Source organism: Oncorhynchus gorbuscha, linkage group LG11 (genome assembly GCF_021184085.1).
Source record: "Oncorhynchus gorbuscha isolate QuinsamMale2020 ecotype Even-year linkage group LG11, OgorEven_v1.0, whole genome shotgun sequence".
Classification (NCBI taxonomy): Eukaryota; Metazoa; Chordata; class Actinopteri; order Salmoniformes; family Salmonidae; genus Oncorhynchus; species Oncorhynchus gorbuscha.
The window spans coordinates 28,388,890-28,409,119 of record NC_060183.1 but is presented as its reverse complement, the minus strand read 5'-3'; the positions used below and the strand labels follow the sequence as shown (position 1 = coordinate 28,409,119).

The 20,230-nt window shown below is 40.8% G+C and overlaps 1 protein-coding gene across 6 annotated transcripts in view; it reads left to right on the top strand.

The window, feature by feature from the left end:
• The first annotated feature begins 306 nt into the window (after positions 1–306).
• Positions 307–20,230, top strand: part of kansl1a (KAT8 regulatory NSL complex subunit 1a) — a 61,338-nt gene continuing 41,414 nt past the window's right edge. Inside the window, exons 1-3 of one of the 6 annotated variants that reach the window (XM_046369263.1) lie at positions 307–343; positions 970–1,045; positions 11,804–13,193. In XM_046369263.1, the coding sequence (XP_046225219.1) occupies positions 11,872–13,193 (1,322 nt within the window). In that variant the 5' untranslated portion in view covers positions 307–343; positions 970–1,045; positions 11,804–11,871. Of the gene's footprint in view, positions 344–969; positions 1,046–2,425; positions 2,541–9,203; positions 9,769–9,838; positions 11,118–11,803; positions 13,194–20,230 lie in introns of those variants that run through there. The other 5 variants (XM_046369264.1, XM_046369265.1, XM_046369267.1 and 2 more) reach the window with 5 other exon arrangements.

The following is a 20,230-nucleotide window of genomic DNA, read 5'->3' as shown; positions in this document are numbered from 1 at the left end:
GCATTGTTTTGGTATTTTATGTCTTTATTATTCCATATTGTATACCTATGTGGGGAAAAATTGTGTTTGTACATGAGGTTCCAAGTTAGAAGTACTTGTTTATGAAAGTTTGCAAGCTTAATAGGGATTTTAACCTTATCAAAGTTGCATTTTAGTAAGAATTATAGACCACCATTGGATGTGGTATACAATTGACCCTTCACCATTTCCGCTGTAAGGCTTTTAATAAAGAACGACAGCTACGTAATCCAATAAAAAAATGCAGATTCACAGCACTGGCCAATCGCTAAGCTTGTAGGTGGGTGTTATCACCTCAAGGATCTGTTGGTTACTGCACGAACAGGTGAGCGTGCATATTCTTGTTTTTGTTCAGAAAACTAATTTAATGGATAAAGGAAAAACGTTCAGTGCACATCTAACCACAGACTTGTTTGTGATATCGGTATTTTCTGTTTTTGCAGTCCAACAGCCCATAAAACAGCATTATATTTCTCACTACTTGTTAGCTGCACTTCGTCAGCTAGCTAACGTTAGCTTTTGCGAGCGGTCTGAGGGAGAGAGTATCAAAATATTTAAATGACAGAAATTATATGATTTCAAAACAACTGGGGAAGTATTTATTTCTTTGATATGATGCCCATTATTGCGCCGAAATGCACTGTTACATACGTTAGCTGATGTTAATGTTTAACTTGTACAGTAGCTTTGCTACTTAGTAGCTAACGTTAGGTAACGTTATCAAACGTCACTAGCACAGCTAGCTAGCGCTACCTGTCTTAAAGGGACATTACACTCCAAAATAATACGCTTATCAGGTCTTTCTGTTGAGATAAGTGCAAATCCCAGGTCATGTTTTGTTGATGTGCCATTTGGCTGTGCCATTCAATTGGGGTTGAAGCATAAAGCTGGACACAACCAATGGTGATTTTATTTTTCTATTTATTTGTATTAACCCACATTTTTTGTTAGGTAGTATCTTCTTGCAATGAGTTTTGGAGATTTGGATCCAGGCTACTGTTTTTCACAAATGGACCATACATTACAGGTAAGAGATGGAAAAATAAAAAATGTGTAGCCCTAACTACATTGTACTACAACGTCATTAATCTTCTTGAGGTATGTATAACTAATTCAACAGGTCAAAATGTACTAACACAGTAATACACACAAGAAATACTATGCACAGTGATGTACAGCAGCCTCGGAAAAGAACACTGCGGGGTAGGGCTGGGCAATATGGCTTAAATTATGTCTTGATTTTTTTTTCAAATTGATCAACGATTCACAATCTCTAAATGAGCTTGGTTGTACAATGTAAAGGTCAAATACACTGCATTTCAAACAGTCAGCAATAATCTAATGTGTTCAGGGCTTGTGAAATTATACCTAAAAGTCACAGATCTGGCTTTCAAGTCTTTATGGAAATGCCCTTTTTTGTTTAAAATATTTCCATAACATGCACAATGCACATTCATTAATAATGACTAACTTCTTGTAGCAGGCATTATAGAAATTGTGTACAGATCTCATAAACAATCTCTCAAGCACAAGCCCACGTGCTAGTGAGTAGCCAGCTAATTGTTATTTCATGTTTAGCATCTTGGATCTATTTGCTAGCTAACGAGAAAATTTGAATTGTTATGAACACATCCATCTGTACGTCTTCAACTGTTTGAACAGCATGCTAGCCAGTTTACTTTGTTCAGATGTTGAAGTCAATTGCCTACCTTATTTCTCAGAATGAGAACGAGTTGCTAATACCTTAATTGTTTTATGCTTATTGCACATTTATTAAACAGACTAGACAGCTCGTATAACAGTCTTTGGCTAAAATGTTGCTAGGGGGTATGTGGTAAATTGTGTGACAAACTGAGCATTCATTTTTCCAGAATCAATGTTCAATGATACTCCTGTTTTAGTAGTGTCTGCTCTGCGTGCAATTTGAGGAGTTGAGACATAAAAAGGGTATCGTTAGAAAGGTTACAGTAAAATAATGTCTCAATGTCGTTCGGTGTCCATAGGACTGATTCTGTTGGACTAAACCTCAAATTCAAATAGCTAGTTGAAACTGCTTGTCAGAGAGGAAGAAGTGATCTCTCATCTTTGTTGTGAGTGGCAGGGGGAGGGGCTTGGTGGGATTTGAGTAAATGGGAAGGTGCACACAGCAGAGAAGGAACAAAGGAGACAAGACCAAAAAGACATGAGTACAAGCAGACAAATGCTCATAAATTAGATTTTTTTTAAATGAAAAGCTATATTCTTGCCATACAGGCATTTTGGAATATCGCCTTAAAACATGCATTCAAATTAATGGCCCTACTGTGAGTCAGAATGTTGAATAAAATTCCATTTCAACTTGCTGGTTTGTCAGGGGGTCGGTCCGGTCCCTTACCTCGTTTTAAGGCTATCTAACCTTTTATTCAAGCAGGAAGGCCCATTGAGACCATGGTCTTTTCTGCAAGGGAGCCCTGCAATACAAGACCAGCAGCAACTGCATAGGGCAAATAAGCCTGAAATAATGACTCAAATCTGGCCTGTGTGTGAGTAAACAAATATAAAGTAATGATTGGATTCTAGCAAATCACAGGACTGCAAGGTGTGGCTCAGAATCAGAAGTTCACCAGACTGGGGGAGGTGTTTGGAGGGAGATGATTCCCGAGCATTGGGCAGAACATGTCTGGTGAATGTGATTGAGGGTGTCCGTGGGTCCTTAAGTTAATTTATCTAATTTAAAGGCCTTAAGTCTTTAATTTATCAAAGGTCTTAAAAAATGTGATGGGAGATGACTGTTATGTTTTTGACTGCTGCTTAATTGTTTCCACCACTGCAAAACATTTTATTTTAACATGAAATGATACGAGGTGCACTTTCAAGATGTTAGAGCGCTATCCACATGTGCGCAGTTCATGTGCAGGTTGAGCCGTTGCCAGAGGGGCCTATAAAATTTGAAGGCCACTCCCTAGCTGGGATCAAAAATGACAGATTTCTTTTGGTTCTAAAACCATTATTTGGTCAACACTAATGTGCATTAACCTGCTTCCGGCAATGAATGTATCTGCCCTATCCCTGTTTCGCTGCTAACTCTAACACCGTTTCCCCCCTTTGAGAGATGCATTCTGTTAAGCACAAGCATAGGCTACTGACAGTTGATCAACATTTTGAAATGTAATTGTAGGGAAAAAGTTCAACTGTCAATAGAGGAAATAACCAATTTACAAATATAGGACGTAATTGAGATGATGCGCCAGCAGAACGGAGCAGAGTGTGCCACTTATGGTATATACATCAAGTAGCCTATTTAGGCCTACCAATGGACAGTTTTTGTAGGACATAAAATGTACTGTTAGATCAATTGCATGGCTATCTAGCAACAATAGCATATTTACAGTTATCAACCTAGCTGATGCATTTTGAGTTCCCACCTCATGTGGTAAATAGCCTAGGTCAATATGCACAAAACATGCAGGCAAATTAATCTCTAAAGAGACAAAAATATGTGATTATTCTGGATCCTTTTTTGACATGTTGCACATCAAAATATAGCCATTATGCATTCCCCAAACTAATAGATTAAATAGCTACATTGTGTGACAGCCTGAACTCAAAATTGATTTCTCACCTACAGTGCATTTGGAAAGTATTCAGACCTCTTGACTTTTTCCACATTTTGTTACGTTACAGCCTTATCCTAAAATTGATTCAATTGTATTTTTTCCTCATCAATCTACACACAATACCCCACATTTACATAAGTATTCAGACCCTTTACTCAGTACTTTGTTGAAGTACTCCCATTCTTCTCTGCAGATCCTCTCAAACTCTGACAGGTTGGATGGGGAGCGTCGCTGTACAGCTATTTTCATGTCTCTCCAGAGATATTAGATCATGTTCCAGGACATGGAGACTTATCCCGAAGCCACTCCTGCGTTATCTTGGCTGTGTTCTTAGTCGTTGTCCTGTTGGAAGGTGAACGTTTGCCCCAGTCTCATCAAGGATTGCTCTGTTCAGCTTTCCCTCGATCCTGACTAGTCTCCCAGTCCCTGCCACTGAAAAACACCCCCACATCATGATGCTGCCGCCACTATATTTCACAGTAGGGATGGTGCCAGGTTTCCTCCTTGGCATTCAGCCTTCATTTATCAGAACAAGAATAGACTGACGAGTTTCAGAAGAAAGTTCTTTGTTTCTGGCCATTTTGAGCCTGTAATCGAACCCACAAATGCATGCTGCTCCAGATACTCAACTAGTCTAATGAAGGCTAGTTTTTTTTATTGCTTCTTTAATCAGTATATCAGTTTTCAGCTGTGCTAACAGAATTGCAAAAGGGTTTTCTAATGATCAATTAGCCTTTTAAAATAAACTTGGATTAGCTAACACAATGTGCCATTGGAACACAGGAGTAATGGTTGCTGATAATGGGCCTATGTTTTTTATTTTATTTTAATTTTACCTTTATTTTACTAGGCAAGTCAGTTAAGAACAAATTCTTATTTTCAATGATGGCCTAGGAACAGTGGGTTAACTGCCTGTTCAGGGGCAGAAGGACAGATTGTGTACCTTGTCAGCTCGGGGATTTGAACTTACAACCTTTCGGTTACTATTCCAATGCTCTAACCACTAGGCTACCCTGCCGCCCTGGAGATATTCAATAAAAGAATCTGCCGTTTCCAGCTACTATAGTCATTTACAACATTAACAACTGTATTTCTTATCAATTTGATGTTATTTTAAGGGACCAAAAAATGTGCTTTCCTTTCAAAAACAAGGACATTTCTAAGTGACCCCAAACTTTTGAACAGTAGCGTAGGTATTCACACCCTGAAGTCAATACATGTTAGAATCAATCACCTTTGGCAGTGATTACAGACATTTTCAAATCTTGCCATAGATTTTGAAGCATATTTTAAGTCAACTGGAACATTCAATGTTGTCTTCACAACCAACTCCAGTTTATATTTGGCCTTGTGTTTTAGATAATTGTCCTGTTGAAAGTTGAATTTGTCTCCCAGTGTCTGTTGGAAAGCAGACTGAACCAGCATTTCCTCTATGATTTTGCCTGTGCCTAGCTCTATTCTGTTTTATTTTTAAACTAAAAAGCTCCCTTGTCCTTTCCGATGACAAGTATACCCATAACATGATGCAGCCACCACCATGCTTGAAAATATGAAGTGCTACTCAGTGATGTGTTGGATTTGACCCAAACATAATGCTTTGTGTTCAGGACAAGTTTTTATTTTAATTTTAATTTTTTACTTTAGTGCCTTATTGCAAACCGGATGGATGTTTTAGAATATGTTTTATTCTGTGCAGGCTTCCTTCTTTTCACTCTGTCATTTAGGTTAGTATTGTGGAGTTAACTACAATGTTGTTGATCCACCCTCAGTTTTATCCAATCACAGCCATTAAACTCAGTAACTGTTTTAAAGTCACCATTTGCCTCATGGTGAAATCCCTGAGTGTTAGAAGTTAGAAAGGACGCCTGTATCTTTTTAGTGACTTGGTGTATTGATACACCATCCTAAGTGTAATTAACAACTTCACCATGCTCAAAGGGATATTCGATGTCTTCTTTTTTTTCTTCATTTTTACCCATCTACCAATAGGTGCCCTTCTTTGTGAGGCATCGGAAAACCTCCTTGGTCTTTGTGGTTGATTCTGTGTTTGAAATTCACTGCTCGACTGAGGGACCTTACAAATATTAGTATGTGTTGGGTACAGAGATGAGGTAGTCATTTAAAAATCATGTTAAAAACATATTGCACACAGAATGAGTCCATGCAACTTATTTTTTTTATTTGTACCTTTATTTAACTAGGCAAGTCAGTTAAGAACAAATTCTTATTTTCAATGACGGCCTAGGAACAGTGGGTTAACTGCCTGTTCAGGGGCAGAACGACAGAGGTCAGGGGTTTGAACTTGCAACCTTCCGGTTACCAGTCCAACTCTCTAACCACTAGGCTACCCTGCCGCACATTTTTACTCCTGAACTTATTTATGCTTGCCATAATAAAGGGGTTGAATACTTATTGACTCATGACATTTTAGCTTTTAATTTAGTTCATTTGTAAATATTTCTAAAAACATAATTTCACTTTTACATTATGGGATATTGTGTGAGCCCAGTGACAGTGACAATCTCAATTTAATCAATTTAAAATTCAGGCTGTAACAACAAAATGTGGAATAAGTCAAGGGGTGCGAAGTCTTTCTGAAGGCATTAACTTATTTCATGACTTACTTGTCACTGGAAAAAGTTGGTCTCCAGCCCTCCCACTTAGCTACCTTGCTTGAAAGTATAGTCATTTGATACCCGATTCACTGAATGAGGGAATTATTTTCTTCGACTTTTTGGTTGTTGTGTGTTATAACATAATACCTCCAAGAGAGCTACTGAGTGTGTAGACTTTTGTTCCAGCTCCACTAACACCAGATTCTACCAATAAACTGCACAACAGGACCTTAAACTGACTGGTGTGTTTGAGCAGTGCTGGATTAAAAGCCTGCACATCCAGTGGCCTAGCTATCCAGATGGAGAGTTGACCACGTGTTTTAAACAGTAACAGTGCTGTATGTCTGACTTTAAGCCATTTGTTCACAGTGGTATTGTTGTAGTATTGAGTATCATTAGCTGGTATTGGTATCGGTTCAAAGCCAATAATCTGGACACCTAGTTTGTGATCTAACGAATGATTAGCCCATTATATTTGCCAGAATATGCCGACTCTACCGTTATGCTTGTTTACACTGAGCTGCACTGGGGTCAGAACGCATTAATGGTTACATTAAGACACAGTGGAGCCGGCGTGAGATGTGGGTTGGAAAACATACCTCAATGCAGGGAAGGGATATGCCACTGTACTACATTTTTATCCACACTGCTCCATCGGAGATTGCAATGCTCATATTTTCCCCGGAAAACTGATCTTTTTTTGTCTTATTGTTAGCTGGCAGTAGCCACACCAGCCATTATGGTAAAAATAGTGAAAGAGCCAGCCCTAAAAATACAGCTTTTTGACATGGGCTCATTTCTGGAGGGGAAAATTAGCAGGTATGTGGCATGCACAAAATAGGTATTAAAATGCATTCCAAGTGGCATTAAAAAGTTAATGCAAAGTCTTAAATTCAACTTCGTGGAATCTGCAGATACCCTGTGATTAATTGGTTAATGTTTAAGTCTAAGTATCGTACAAAGTATTCACAGGAAAGTTTTAGTAAAGACCGAACATGCCAGAACGGTCGGCCAAGCGCAATAGGCAGACGTTACATCGCTTGCTGTTACGACAGTATGTTATAAAAACCAGCTGCACAGTGGTGGCTGTTTACCCTGAGTCTGAATGTAAAATGTTAGCGAATATTCTGGTAATAAGCATTCTATCCATCGTTTAGATGTTTGTCTTACGTGACTTTACAACAACATCTTCCTAAATGTGGATCGCCAGAGCAGGTTAATTATGTCATCACTTCACCAATTGGCAAAATAAAAGTCCCCTGCAAGACTCTTCATTGTGCCTGCTTGTGCACACTTAAAGGGATAGTTCACTGAAATTATTAAATTACATATTTGTTTCCTTACTCTGTAAGCAGTCTATGGACAAGATATGACCACAAACCATGCTTTGGTTTTGTTTATCAGGCCACTTTCTAATGCTAACTTTTATGCATTTGTGCCACAAATACGGTCCAAGTCAATAGTACCTATATTAGCATTTTCGCACTTCATCCTAATGTTTTTAAAATGTTGTACCTCAATGAAGTTACTTAGATGATTTATGAAACAACCTGGATACCTATATTTTAGAAAAGTCTGTGTAATAATACTTTGCTGTAAAGTGGCACATTGTGTCAAATGTCTAGTTGAACAGGGACCAACCCACTGACAAACCTGGGGTGTGTTCATTAAGGCTCGCAAAGGAACCATTTACCGTTTAAAAGAACCAAACACAAGCAAACGGAACGGGGAGGGACCTACCTGAATTTCTCCAATAGAAACATGTTTTTGTTCGGGGTAATGTATACACCCCAGGTGTGCATTTTAGTTTGTGTCAATGTTAGCTATGTTGTGCGATGGTTTGTACTGAGCGGCACGTTTCCCCAAAAACGGTGTGCACTGTTCTTCAACAGCCTTTGAGGTAGATTTGCTCCTGTTTGGTGGGTGTGGCCTGATCAATATGGCTGTGATCATTTTGGAATTGCAAAACTCGTGCAGCACACCACACAGTAATTGCCCTCATGGCCACCATAATCCATTTTTTAAAACTGGTCGTACAGTACCGTTTCTGTTGAATTCAACATTGCACACTGTTATGTCATACACCGTTCTGTGAACACACCCCAGGAGAGTAACATGTCTGGTCCACTGGGAGCGTAGCGTTTGAGTAACCAAAGCAGAAGCAATTGCACTAATTCATTTTGCATCGCCTGGGTGGGTGGAGATTGGACGTCTTATAAACAACTGTCAAACTCATTCCACAGAGGGCTGAGTGTCTGTGGGTTTTCGCTCCACCTTTGTATTAATTAATCAATCAAGGTCACTAATTAGTAAGGAACTCCCCTCGTTGTCTAGGTTTTAATTGAAAGGAATAAAACTCAAACCCGCAAACACTCAGGCCTCCGTGGAATGAGTTTGACACTTCAGTGGTAAACTCCTTCATTGGGCATAAAATTAAATCTTCACCCACCAGGGGGCAAAACAAGCACCCACTATTGCATCACACTCTGCCAATGTAGCAGACATTTTCAATGCCAATTTAGACAGTTATCTTATCTGTAAGGAGGATGTATACATCTGTGGTGGACTTGGTTCTAGCAGCGTATTGCTGTACATCCTTCCACAGTCCATTGTGTGTATTGGTACATCAGATGTATGAATAGCCCAGCCCTAGTATAACTCTTGTTTGTCTCATGACAGATTATAAAAAATAATTTAGGTAAAGGTTGTTCTCGTGGTGTGCCATTCATTGAGCACTACAGATATTATAGAAATAATTCATATCAAATTGTATTGGTCACATAAACATGGTTAGTAGATGTTATTGCGAGTGTAGCGAGTACAATTTTGATACAGTGTCAGGGGAGGCTTTTACCCTTTTGTTCAGGTTTTTGTTTGTGGGACACTTTTTACATGCACATACAGAGAAATGCTTTAAGAAGCCCCCTCTTATGGCACGTTTGGGCATTTCATGTAGTCTCTTGTCTGCCCTTCAGTCTAGCGGCGAGAATGAGAAATGTCTCCCGCCTACCAGAATTCACACACCACCACCACTTCTGTTTGTCAGACTCAAATCAGAGGGAGAGGAGCAAGCCGCCATTTTCTGAGCGTCTCTCCCTAAAACGAGAAAATAGGCTCTTCTCAAACACCAGAAAAACTGGCCTTCTCAAACACCTTAGGGTGTGGGGAACGGAGTTTGCGACAAAGGATTGTTGTAAAATAATTAACAGAAGTATTTTTGACCAGAAAGGACCATTTTTACACTTACTTGCTATTACTAGTAGCGAGGCGCGCTAGCTAGCTAACTTTAGCGCGTTAACGTTAGTTAGCAAGCAAGGTGTAGCTTGCTACGTTACTTGATTCGCCCATTGCTTGGTTCCGGAACGAATCTGGAGCGCTTGAAACGGGGTCTTAAATAAAAAAGGATTGCATTTTTAGAAAGGGGAATGGCTGATTAATCGATTCAAATCGTATTTTGTTGTGGTATCCGTTTACATTTCCTTCAAAAACTGCGGGGGATTGTTGCCGAAATTCACTCGGATAGTGCGCCTCGTCACGTGGTAGGTTCCTCCTTTTTCTTTGTTAGCTAGCTAACAAGACTGATTAGTCTTTACTCCGACTAACTTGTCCGGTTTAGCATTCGACAAAAATGTACCTAATTCAAGTAGACTATTAACTATTAAAATTATTTAGCAATCACACATTGTCAAGCAAAGCGTGGTTTGCATGTGGCTTATTTTAGAGAACAAATTGCATTGCCAGAATCATGTGCATGTCTAGAATAGCCACTGTATTTAATTTTTAAAAACCTATAACCGTATGAACTAAGATACACTGTGAAATGTTTTTGCTATTGCTTTTCAAACGTTTTGTTTACGTTAAAATATAACGTTAGCTAGCTAGGCCGCTACAGTTGTGTGCTTATTGATTTAACGTTAGCCAACATTTGGCTGCACGGTTAGCAAACGTTTACGCTGCCATTTAGAATAAGATACATAATAATTCAATACACACGACTTGGAGCGAGATAGCTAAATAATTTGTTGAGATGCATTACGTTCGAATCAGTAACTGGACACGTGAATTTGAAGACAAAAACAATAAACGTAAACATTTGTAGGGGGCATTGTGCGAACAAATCCTTTACCAAGGCGTCATGGAAAATAAAGGGAAATTTGATATATCGAAAACAGTAGCCAATGCATGAATAACGTCAACGTAATAATTAGATTGACATTTTCAACGTCAAGCCTTTTGATAGGGACAAGTTTATTGGATTTATCAGCGCTGAATAGGCGGTTTAATGTGGATGAATTGCATTGAATCTCCCTCGGAAATACAACATGGCGTTTGTGCGCGCTGACAAGAAACTGCGGTGGAATACTGAGCCCCCCCCCATTCATATCGCCTGACAGATGATACAGGGAAGAAGCAGAACGCATTTTATCATTGTGGATTCTGTCTAGCTAGATTCCATAGATCGAATTTGGACCAGATTCGCATGTTTACCGGAATTAAATACCAATCCAATAATAAACGTCCCCCTTAAAAATCGGCATTAACCATACACACTGATTGCACCACGAGCAAGGCTGTACCTTGTGAACATTATCTGGTAGCCTACATATGAATTAGGAAATGTGGATACTTGTGTGTCTGAGAATTTCACACAGGAAGTCACAATGTCATGCACTTTGGGCTATTGGGCTAAATCCACCTGCTTACACCTCCAAACCCTGCTGCATCTGACTTAGTAGGGTTTGAATAATTTGCATTGGCTGCTTTGCTTTCCTTCCTTATCATCCGACTATCCTTGAATTCAATGGTCACAGGGCACAGATAATTATTTGAGGAGGAGCCTGGGGAGTAGTCCTAAATGACGAAGGCCAACTTGTTCACACAAGCACAGGTGCAGTTAGCTGTAGGATTTATTAGCCTGAGGTTCCGCTATGCTAGTTTCTTGCTGTTGACCACATTGTTTTCATTATTTCCTACATGTTAACCATGTAGGCTAGTCAAGCAAGTTCAATCACAAAGAAATGGGCTCATAAATCTACTTGCCTGAATGTTTTTTATTAGATCACAAAGTAGTCTAGCCTGCTGTATATTCTTAATGTTGACTCTGCCCTAACTAAAGGCCTAATTTAAATTAAAAAACAGATACATGTTAATATTATTTGTTTAATCCTGTTTTCAGGCAACACCATACTTACCACCGTGACTATGGTCTGTTAGGTCTTAGGCGGTATGCTATGCTTATCAACATGAAGGTTGCTATTTAATATGCAATTAGAGGTTCCAATTGCATGCTTTTTGTAAATTAATAGGCCAATTTAAAGCAGACTACATACTCCTTGTTTTTTTAACTTGTCTAAGTAAATGCTTTTATCTTATATAATTTGTTAGATTTATCAAGTGAAGCACAACATCTCTAATTTGCCTTAGTCAGAGTAAATTATGTTAATCATTGTAGCATTTTAAGGAGGAGTTAGTCCACCTGTGGTTACTTGAGGCAGGATTGGGTGTGTCTGCTGTCTTATCAAACCTTTACTGTGTGGTACTAGTGTCTGACTTTGTCTCTTCTTGACCACCCAGGCTGTCCTCTGGCAGGGCAGTAAGCGGGTGGTGTGGAGCAGGCCGCGGAGTCCGTCTCTCTGCGCTGCATGGCTGCGATGGCGCCCGCTCTCACCGACGCCCCAGCCGAAGCTCACCACATCCGCTTCAAACTGGCTGCCCAGTCCTCCAGTCTCTCCCCGGGCAGCACAGAGAACGGCAACACAAGCAACATCCTCATCCACAGCGGCACTGGCAAATGCAAGGTCTCCGCCGCCGACGAACACTCCCACAACTTTTGCAGCGGGAACCAGGAGCAGCCAACCCAGCAGCATCAGCAGTCCCCGGCCTCAACCCTGGGCAAGCTCCAGCCGCTGGTAGCTTCCTACCTGTGCTCCGATGTGACCCCCGTCCCCTCCACCAAGGAGTCTATTAAACTGCAAGGAGTCCTCATCAAGCAGTCTGTGCTGAAGAGCCACGGCATCCTGCCCAGCTCGCTGTTCAACGGCGGGGGAGACTTCCTGCTGAGTAAGCGGCAGACTCTGGAGCTGTCCGGAGGACAACTGAAGAGCCTCATGAGCAGCAACGGCGGTGGCCAAGCCGTGGCGGCAATCAATGGCCTAGCCAAGAAGCTGGCCATGTCCGGCGCAGCGGGCTCCGTGGTGGCGGTGAACAGGAGCAAACCCTCCGCCAGCGCTGAATCTCAGCCCCTAACGCCTCCACTGGACTCCAAGGCCTTCACGGGCGCCGTCTTAAAGGGACCAGTCAGGCAAAAGCATTCCCTGGGGGTTTCTCACAGCGCAGGAGGAAATGGCCTCCAGCAGCAACCAGCTCACTTTGTGGCGCCTGATACACCCTCAAATCAGCCAGACACACCCTCAAATCAGCTGATGCTGCCTGTGACTGACTGGGAGAGGGCAGGCAGAAGCCAGCAGGGGTCCCCAGTCTGCTCTCCGGCACCCCAGTCCCCCTCCTCCACCCTTTGCAGCCTGGACGCCCAGGTGAAGGAGCGCACTCTGTTCAACCGCAGCCGCCAGGGTGAGATCGAGGGCCGGATGCGGCGGCTACGCAAGCGGCTGCAGGTGGTGCAGGCCAAGCAGGTGGAGCGCCACGTTAAGCAGCAGCTGGGGGGATTTCTGGACTCATCCCTCAGCATGCTGCCTTCCGCCACCACAACGCGCAAGGGGGACACCACCGCCACATGGCGCCCGGGCCGGCACTCCTTGGGAGCCAGGGACAGCCTGGGCAGGTTCTTGAAGAGCGGCTCCATCCCCACAGAGTTGGAACGCCTCTACCTCAGTGGCACGGCCAACCTGCACGTAGCTGAGAGCAACTTCGACTCGGATGTGACGGAGAGCAGCTCGGGAGGGGACACCGACCTGGAGGAGGAGGTGCTGACCAGAGTGGACATTGAGCAGCGGCACATCAAAATGTAAGTACCACAGGACGCACCGTTGTGACATGAGGACCCCCCCAAGTGACGTTCCATCATATAAAGGTTTAGAAAATGGTGAGACTGAAGTGATGAGTGGTCATATGCCAAGCTAAAGGCCATATGGGTCTTTTGAAAAACAAACTCTTTTTGCACCTTGTGACCATCAGTGTATTGAGCAGAAGGGACTTACCATGCCCCTTTTCTTTGGCTCAAGCAGTATCACAGGCTGAAAGAGCTTTTCGTCAACCAAATCATGTAATCTTCTTGATGTTTGTTGCCTGCCAGAAGGGGACAAAGTGGGACTAACATAGATGGAAGGTGAGATGGTGTTCCCCTAACTATTCTACTCAGGATAATGGGATCTTAATCTACATGGTACAAAGGGTCTCCAGCTTTCACCTAGAAGGCTGCTCTGTGCAGATGAACTAAAAATCTTCAATTTGGGCTAACAATGTGCTAATGGCAATTAGAGATGCCCCATCTCTCTGAATGGAAGGATCAAACTCCAGGAAGGGGGTGATAACGCCAGTTGCTTGGAAGAGCTGGTGTTGTAGTGTGGGTGTGATGCTGTAGTTACTGGAGAGACTGAGTACACTGTGTGAATCTATTAAGTCCCCGTCCACAGTGATGTACTGCCACAACCAAGGCTAGAGCTGAATGTACTGTTTATATGCAGAGAGAGAACATAGAGCACATACAGAATACATGTTTTGATTTAGATAAAACCAAGGCGGAAATGTGACTTCATGCAAAGGGTATAATTTTCACATTTCCACTTTCTCTTGTGTTTTTCTCAGCGGGGGCTTTCAAATGTATTCCATGCGAGGCGCAAGCCAGAGTGCCTCATTTCTGCTTAATGTTTTTGAGTGAAAATAGACTGCCAGTTGGGTCAGCGGCATTAATGGACTTGGTGACTTGTTTGGCGTTTGGTAGATGATTAACAAAGCAGAGAACTTATTTTACAGCCCCTTCCTGTTCCTTTTGGACTTTTGGCCTAAATATTTTCGTATCCATACAGAGAGAAGCCTGAGTTATTGGCACAAGCATAGAGATTGACATGGCTGATTCTTTGTCTGGATGGGGAAAGAGTGATGTACAGACTTCACTACATGATACATGGTTCTACTTGAACTGTTTGGTAACCCCATTTATAGCAAATGAATTGGATTTTTATCCTAAAGGGTTTGCAGTTTGGGTAGAGCTTTGTTGTACCTGGGATGGGAAGTAGACTAGCTTCGTGCGATAGCATGTTGACGTCACCAATATGTGACCAGACAGTGCTTTAGCCCCTTCAAACTCAATTCTGAACATCGAAGCCAGTTCCACTGCATTTGTTGATTGTTCTCCTCTAATCAGGGACTAATTTAGACCAAGTCGGTGCAATTATTGGGTAGGGCAGAAAACCAGCAGGTTCCGGACCTCGTAAGGGAAGAGTTGAATACCCCTGGTTTAGCCTATTTGAACTATACTGGTTCCGCACAGTGAAGAGCAGTCTCGCAGCGCACAGAAGGGCAGCACGTTAAAATCAAGAGTAATGTCTATTCTTATTTGCTATAGCATATTTCAATACATGTTATATACAGAATGCAAGAGTGGAATGTAAGCCAGGCGGAGTGGAGGATTACACCAAAAAAGTAGCACAAAATGTCTAGTCGGAATCTCTTTCTCGCTGCCTGTGTCTCTGTTTGCGACTTTCTCTGTCGGATACATGGGCCTTAGGCTATATCCTGAACCTGTTCATTTTTTAAATATTTTTTATAACCGACACTCCTTAACTGTCTTGCTGTTAAAAAAAAAAATGTTTAGCCTATATTCCCTACAATCTGATAGGCTATGAATATGACTTTGGGCTCTACTATAGGCTAAGCTTTCATCGTTTTAAGCATTGCTTTCTCTCAATCAAATAATTAATGTAACAGGGTTCCTTCTCATTTGTTTGAATATCCTAAAAATGTAAAGTAGCCAGGGGAATGAGAGTGAACAAACAATAGCCTATAGAAACATCTAATGACATGTTTAATCAAGTTTGCTTATTAAGAAATTAACTATTTATGCGGGCCGGGGAAACCCTCCATGCGAGGTTGAAAACCTAATAGCCAATTACCCATCCTCCTACTAGGCCTAGCCTAGGGAAGCCTAGGAATAGGCAATCATAGCTTTGAGAGAGAACATTATTTATTTACTGTTTTATAAAGCAATTATTATTCAGTTCTGAAGACTAGACTGCTTCTGTCTAGCCGATAACGTATAACCTAACTCACTATGTTAAGACATCCCGTTCCTCATCAGACAATCACTGCTCAATCATGTGCGCGCCACACTCACACAAACCTGTTCCATCCTGAAGCTCCTTCGCCAGAAATTAATATTAGAAAATATTTGCTTGCATTTAGCCTCTGCCCAGGCTTTCAACATGATTTTTCGTCATGATTCGATTTCGCATTATAGTAGTTTTGGATTTTTTAAAAAAATTGTGGGTTGACCAATAGGAAGCAATACGATCATATATCACAATGCTTTATGCATACATAATCGCGATAGGATAAGTTGACATCTCCCAAACCTATAGCCTAAGCCTTTTCTACATGGTGAGGGTTCAGTGGTGGTTTTGTTTCAGCGTAACAGACCTATAGCCTAACCCCCACCCAAATGAATTTGGTTTACTGCTTGACGGTTGCTCTTTCTGCATATTTTTGTGTGCTCCTAGGGCTGAGTGATATGACCAAAACATATCATAATATATAACAAATGCTAGTTTTTTTATACTATATTTTATGTTTCTTAAATAAAATTATACATTTGCTTTGAGTAGTGCGTGTGACCCTAGGGTGGCAACACATACATTCTTAGTGATTTCAATGGGTCTTTCTCCATTCTGATTTTTTTCATACTGTTCAGTTCAATGAAAAATAATTTTCAGCTTTTTCATACATTTGTGTTTCCTACACTCACTTGAGAGAATTTCCACACTGCCGTCCATGTAGGGCTGCACTATATGGGCAAACAATCTAGGCCTTATCTTTTTGCAATCGCAATTTGACTTGCGTTTTAGAGCAAACCACTTGTGTGAACTGTCGGAATCATGGAAATAGAATGATTATTCTAATTCTGTAGTTAGGTCGCAATTGTAAATGAGAACTTGTTCTCAACTTGCCTACCTGGTTAAATAAAGGTGAAATAAAAAATAAATAAATAAAGTTAGAATATAATAGTTGGCACTTTGAATACAGTGTTTGACATGACAGCGAATGAAAATGCCAGGGAGGAGTTATTGTGACAGGGTAGGAACCAAAGTGTTGATGCGTTTCCTAGGGGACTCTATAGTCTTTTGGCGAAATTGAATGCTATTTTTGCTACTTCGTGTGGCATTCATGCTTCACGTAATTCCTCTTTGATTTAGAGGATAATGTTGCACAAATAACATGCTGATTTTGGTCTATATCATTACTGGTATTATCAGGCTGTATATAGCTCGCTACATTTGCTCTGACTCTGTACATTTAGGCCCAACTTCCTAAGAAAATAAACTATCCATTTGCAGATTTAAGAAACACACTAATTGTGTAATTATAGAATGCTAGTGGATTTATATTAAGAAGCAAAGTGAAAACCAGGTCCTTGTCATCAACATTGTTGCATTGGCAATGCTGACTGAACGCAAGTGTCTCGAGGTCGAGGAACAACAAATGCGCTCCTTGAGGGATGAGGTGGGGCTAGGTCTTTGTGGGGAGAGGACTCAAGTAGCGGAGTAAACTATAAAAATGGATCTTACACACGGCGTATCACATTTTAACAAACCAAACATTCAAATACTGTTATAGAAGGTAAAGTAATAACCCAAACCTGTCCATGGATGAATACGGTATACCGCCCAGCCCTATCTGCTCCATAGTTTTTGGTTGGGTTTCGGTCTATATCGGGGGTTAAGTCTAATTAATTGCACCCACCTGGTGTCCCTGGTCTTAAACAGTCCTTGATTATAGGGGAAGAGTGGAAATCCGCAATGTAACTGGCTTTGAAATTCCAGATTTAGGATTTGCCTGGCCTATAATCTTTGCTCTTGAAATTAGAGGTTGACCGATTAATCGGAATAGCCGATTTTCAAGTTTTCATAATCGGAAATCGGTCATTTTGGAAGCAGATTTAGCAGATTTTTTGGGATTTATTTCTTTACACTTTTTTATTTAATCTTTATTTAATTAGGCAAGTCAGTTAATAACACATTCTTATTTTCACTGATGGCCTAGGAACGGTGGGTTGGAACTACCGCTCCCGGATCTGGGAGAATTGTCATCAACTGTCCGGATGAAAAGTGTGCCCAAATTAACCTCTAGTGACTCCCCATCCCGGGTGCGGGAGCATAATCATCAACTGACACTAATTAGCATAACGCAAAGGACAAAATATATTACTAGAAAATATTAATATTCATGAAATCACAAGTGAAATATATTGAAACACAGCTTAGCCTTTTGTTAATCACCCTGTCATCTCAGATTTTGAAATTATGCTTTACAGCCAAAGCAAGACAAGCATGTGTGTAAGTTTATCGATAGCCTAGCACAGCATTAGGCCTAGCTACCAAATATCGTTTCCCAATGAGAACTCACTTAACAGGCAGAGACCTAAAAAAAAATCTGAATGGTTAGTCCTCTGGGTTTTGCCTGCTACATAAGTTCTGTTATACTCACAGACATGATTCAAACAGTTTTAGAAACTTCAGTGTGTTCTATCCAAATCTACTAATATGCATATCATATATTCTTGGCATGAGTAGCAGGAAGTTGAAATTGGGCACGCTATTTATCCAAAAGTGAAAATGCTGCCCCCTATACCTTAAGAAGTTAACTCCTATCTTCAGAGGAAGCGTGAATAAGAGCCTGTGCATGGATCACAGCAGCACTAGGCAGAGGGTGCGAAGAGGATCAAATTCAGCTGGAGAGCTGCAATCATAAAGAGAAGGGGTTATGTAACTCCGGCTGTGGGTTCATGTTGGGGAGGAACTCACTGGAGCTAAACAAATCCAGATGTGTCGAACAGGATGGGAAACGGTACACAAGGCGGGGAGGATACTAGAAAACTGCACAGTAATGCTGAGCAACAGCATGCGCTGCAAGCCATGGCCTCAGCCGACTTAGTTGGCTTGATTATTAGAAAACTTTGTACACATTTTATGCACTAGGCCCGTGTATAAAGCTAAAACATGAATTGGATTAGGGCTAACTGATTTAAGGTCTTCTAGTTCCCTAGAATGGATAATTTTAATCTTCGAGAGCAGAACTGCAACCTCAAACCGATTTATACACTTTCTATTAGTGATGGGGGGGGTATCGTATAGTTTTGATCAATATCAATATTTCTGTGCTTGTTGGCTGTACCTGCACCAAAACAGCAGTATTTTCCTTCGAAACATGCTCGCCCTCTTTTTTTCTTTTTTTAAATAGGGAGACAATGTGTTTAACACTTGTTTTCTCAAGGCTCTCTTGTTCCTCTACAGCAGACATATATATATATATATATATATATGGTGACCAATGTACTTGGAACACCAATTTGCAATTAAATCACAGAACCAAATTGTAATACATTTAGAATCACAATACATAGTATCGGCACCTAAGTATCGAGGGGTCCCGGGCAATTCCCAGCCCTACTTTATATTCAGTATTAGGCCAATGTAATGAGATTCTTGCCTCAGAAACACTGATCTCTCAATATGGGCAGCCCTCAGCCATGTAGGCCATTAAGCTAAAATATACAGAAAATACAAATACACAACCAGGAGACAGGCCTGCTAGTATTCAAAGAAAACCACTAAAACTGAACCTCTTTCGAATTAATACTGGGATGCATCATAAGCATGGTAAACAGACGCTGGCTTGAACTAAGTGGTATCGGAACTTGTCTCTACCATATAGCTCAATGTGACAAGATCCACTGTCATCAAAATCGTCAGTCCTGGACTGGTTAGTGCTCTTTACCATTTCAAGTAGAGGTCGACCGATTTTATAATTTTTCAAAGCCGATACTGATTATTGGAGGACCAGAAAAAGCCGGTACCGGTTAATCGGGCGATTTAAAAAAATAAAATAAAGAAATAATAATAATTTAAATTTCAAAAAAGCATATATATATATATATATATTACATTTATTATAATTTTTGTAATGTATTTGTAATAATGACAATTACAACAATACTGAATGAACACTTATTTTAACATAATATAATACATCAATAAAATCAATTTAGCCTCAAGTAAATAATGAAACATGTTCAATTTGGTTTAAATAATGCAAAAACAAAGTGTTGGAGAAGAAAGTAAAAGTGCAATATGTGCCATGTAAGAAAGCTAACGTTTAAGTTCCTTGCTCAGAACATGAGAACATATGAAAGCTGGTGGTTTCTTTTAACATGAGTCTTCAATATTCCCCAGGCAAGAGGTTTTAGGTGTAGTTATTATAGGACTATTTCTGTCTATACCATTTGTATTTCATATACCTTTGACTATTGGATGTTCTTATAGGCACTTTAGTATTGCAAGTGTAACTGTATAGCTTCCGTCCCTCTCCTCGTTCCTACCTGGGCTCGAACCAGGAACACATCAACAACAGCCACCCTCGAAGCAGCGTTACCCATGCAGAGCAAGGGGAACAACCACTCCAAGTCTCAGAGCGAGTGACGTTTGAAACGCAATTAGCGCGCACCCTGCTAACTAGCTAGCCATTTCACATCGTTACACCAGCCTAATCTAGGGAGTTGATAGGCTTGAATTCATAAACAGCAGAGCTGCTGGCAAAACGCACAAAAGTGCTGTTTGAATGAATGCTTATGAGCCTGCTGGTGCCCACCATCGCTCGGACTGCTCTATCGAATCATAGACTTAATTAGAACATAACACACAGAAATACAAGCCGTAGGTATTAATATGGCCGAATCTGGAAACTATCATCTCGAAAACAAAACATTTATTCTTTCAGTGAAATACAGAACCGTTCCGTATTTTATCTAACGGGTGGCATCCATCAGTCTTA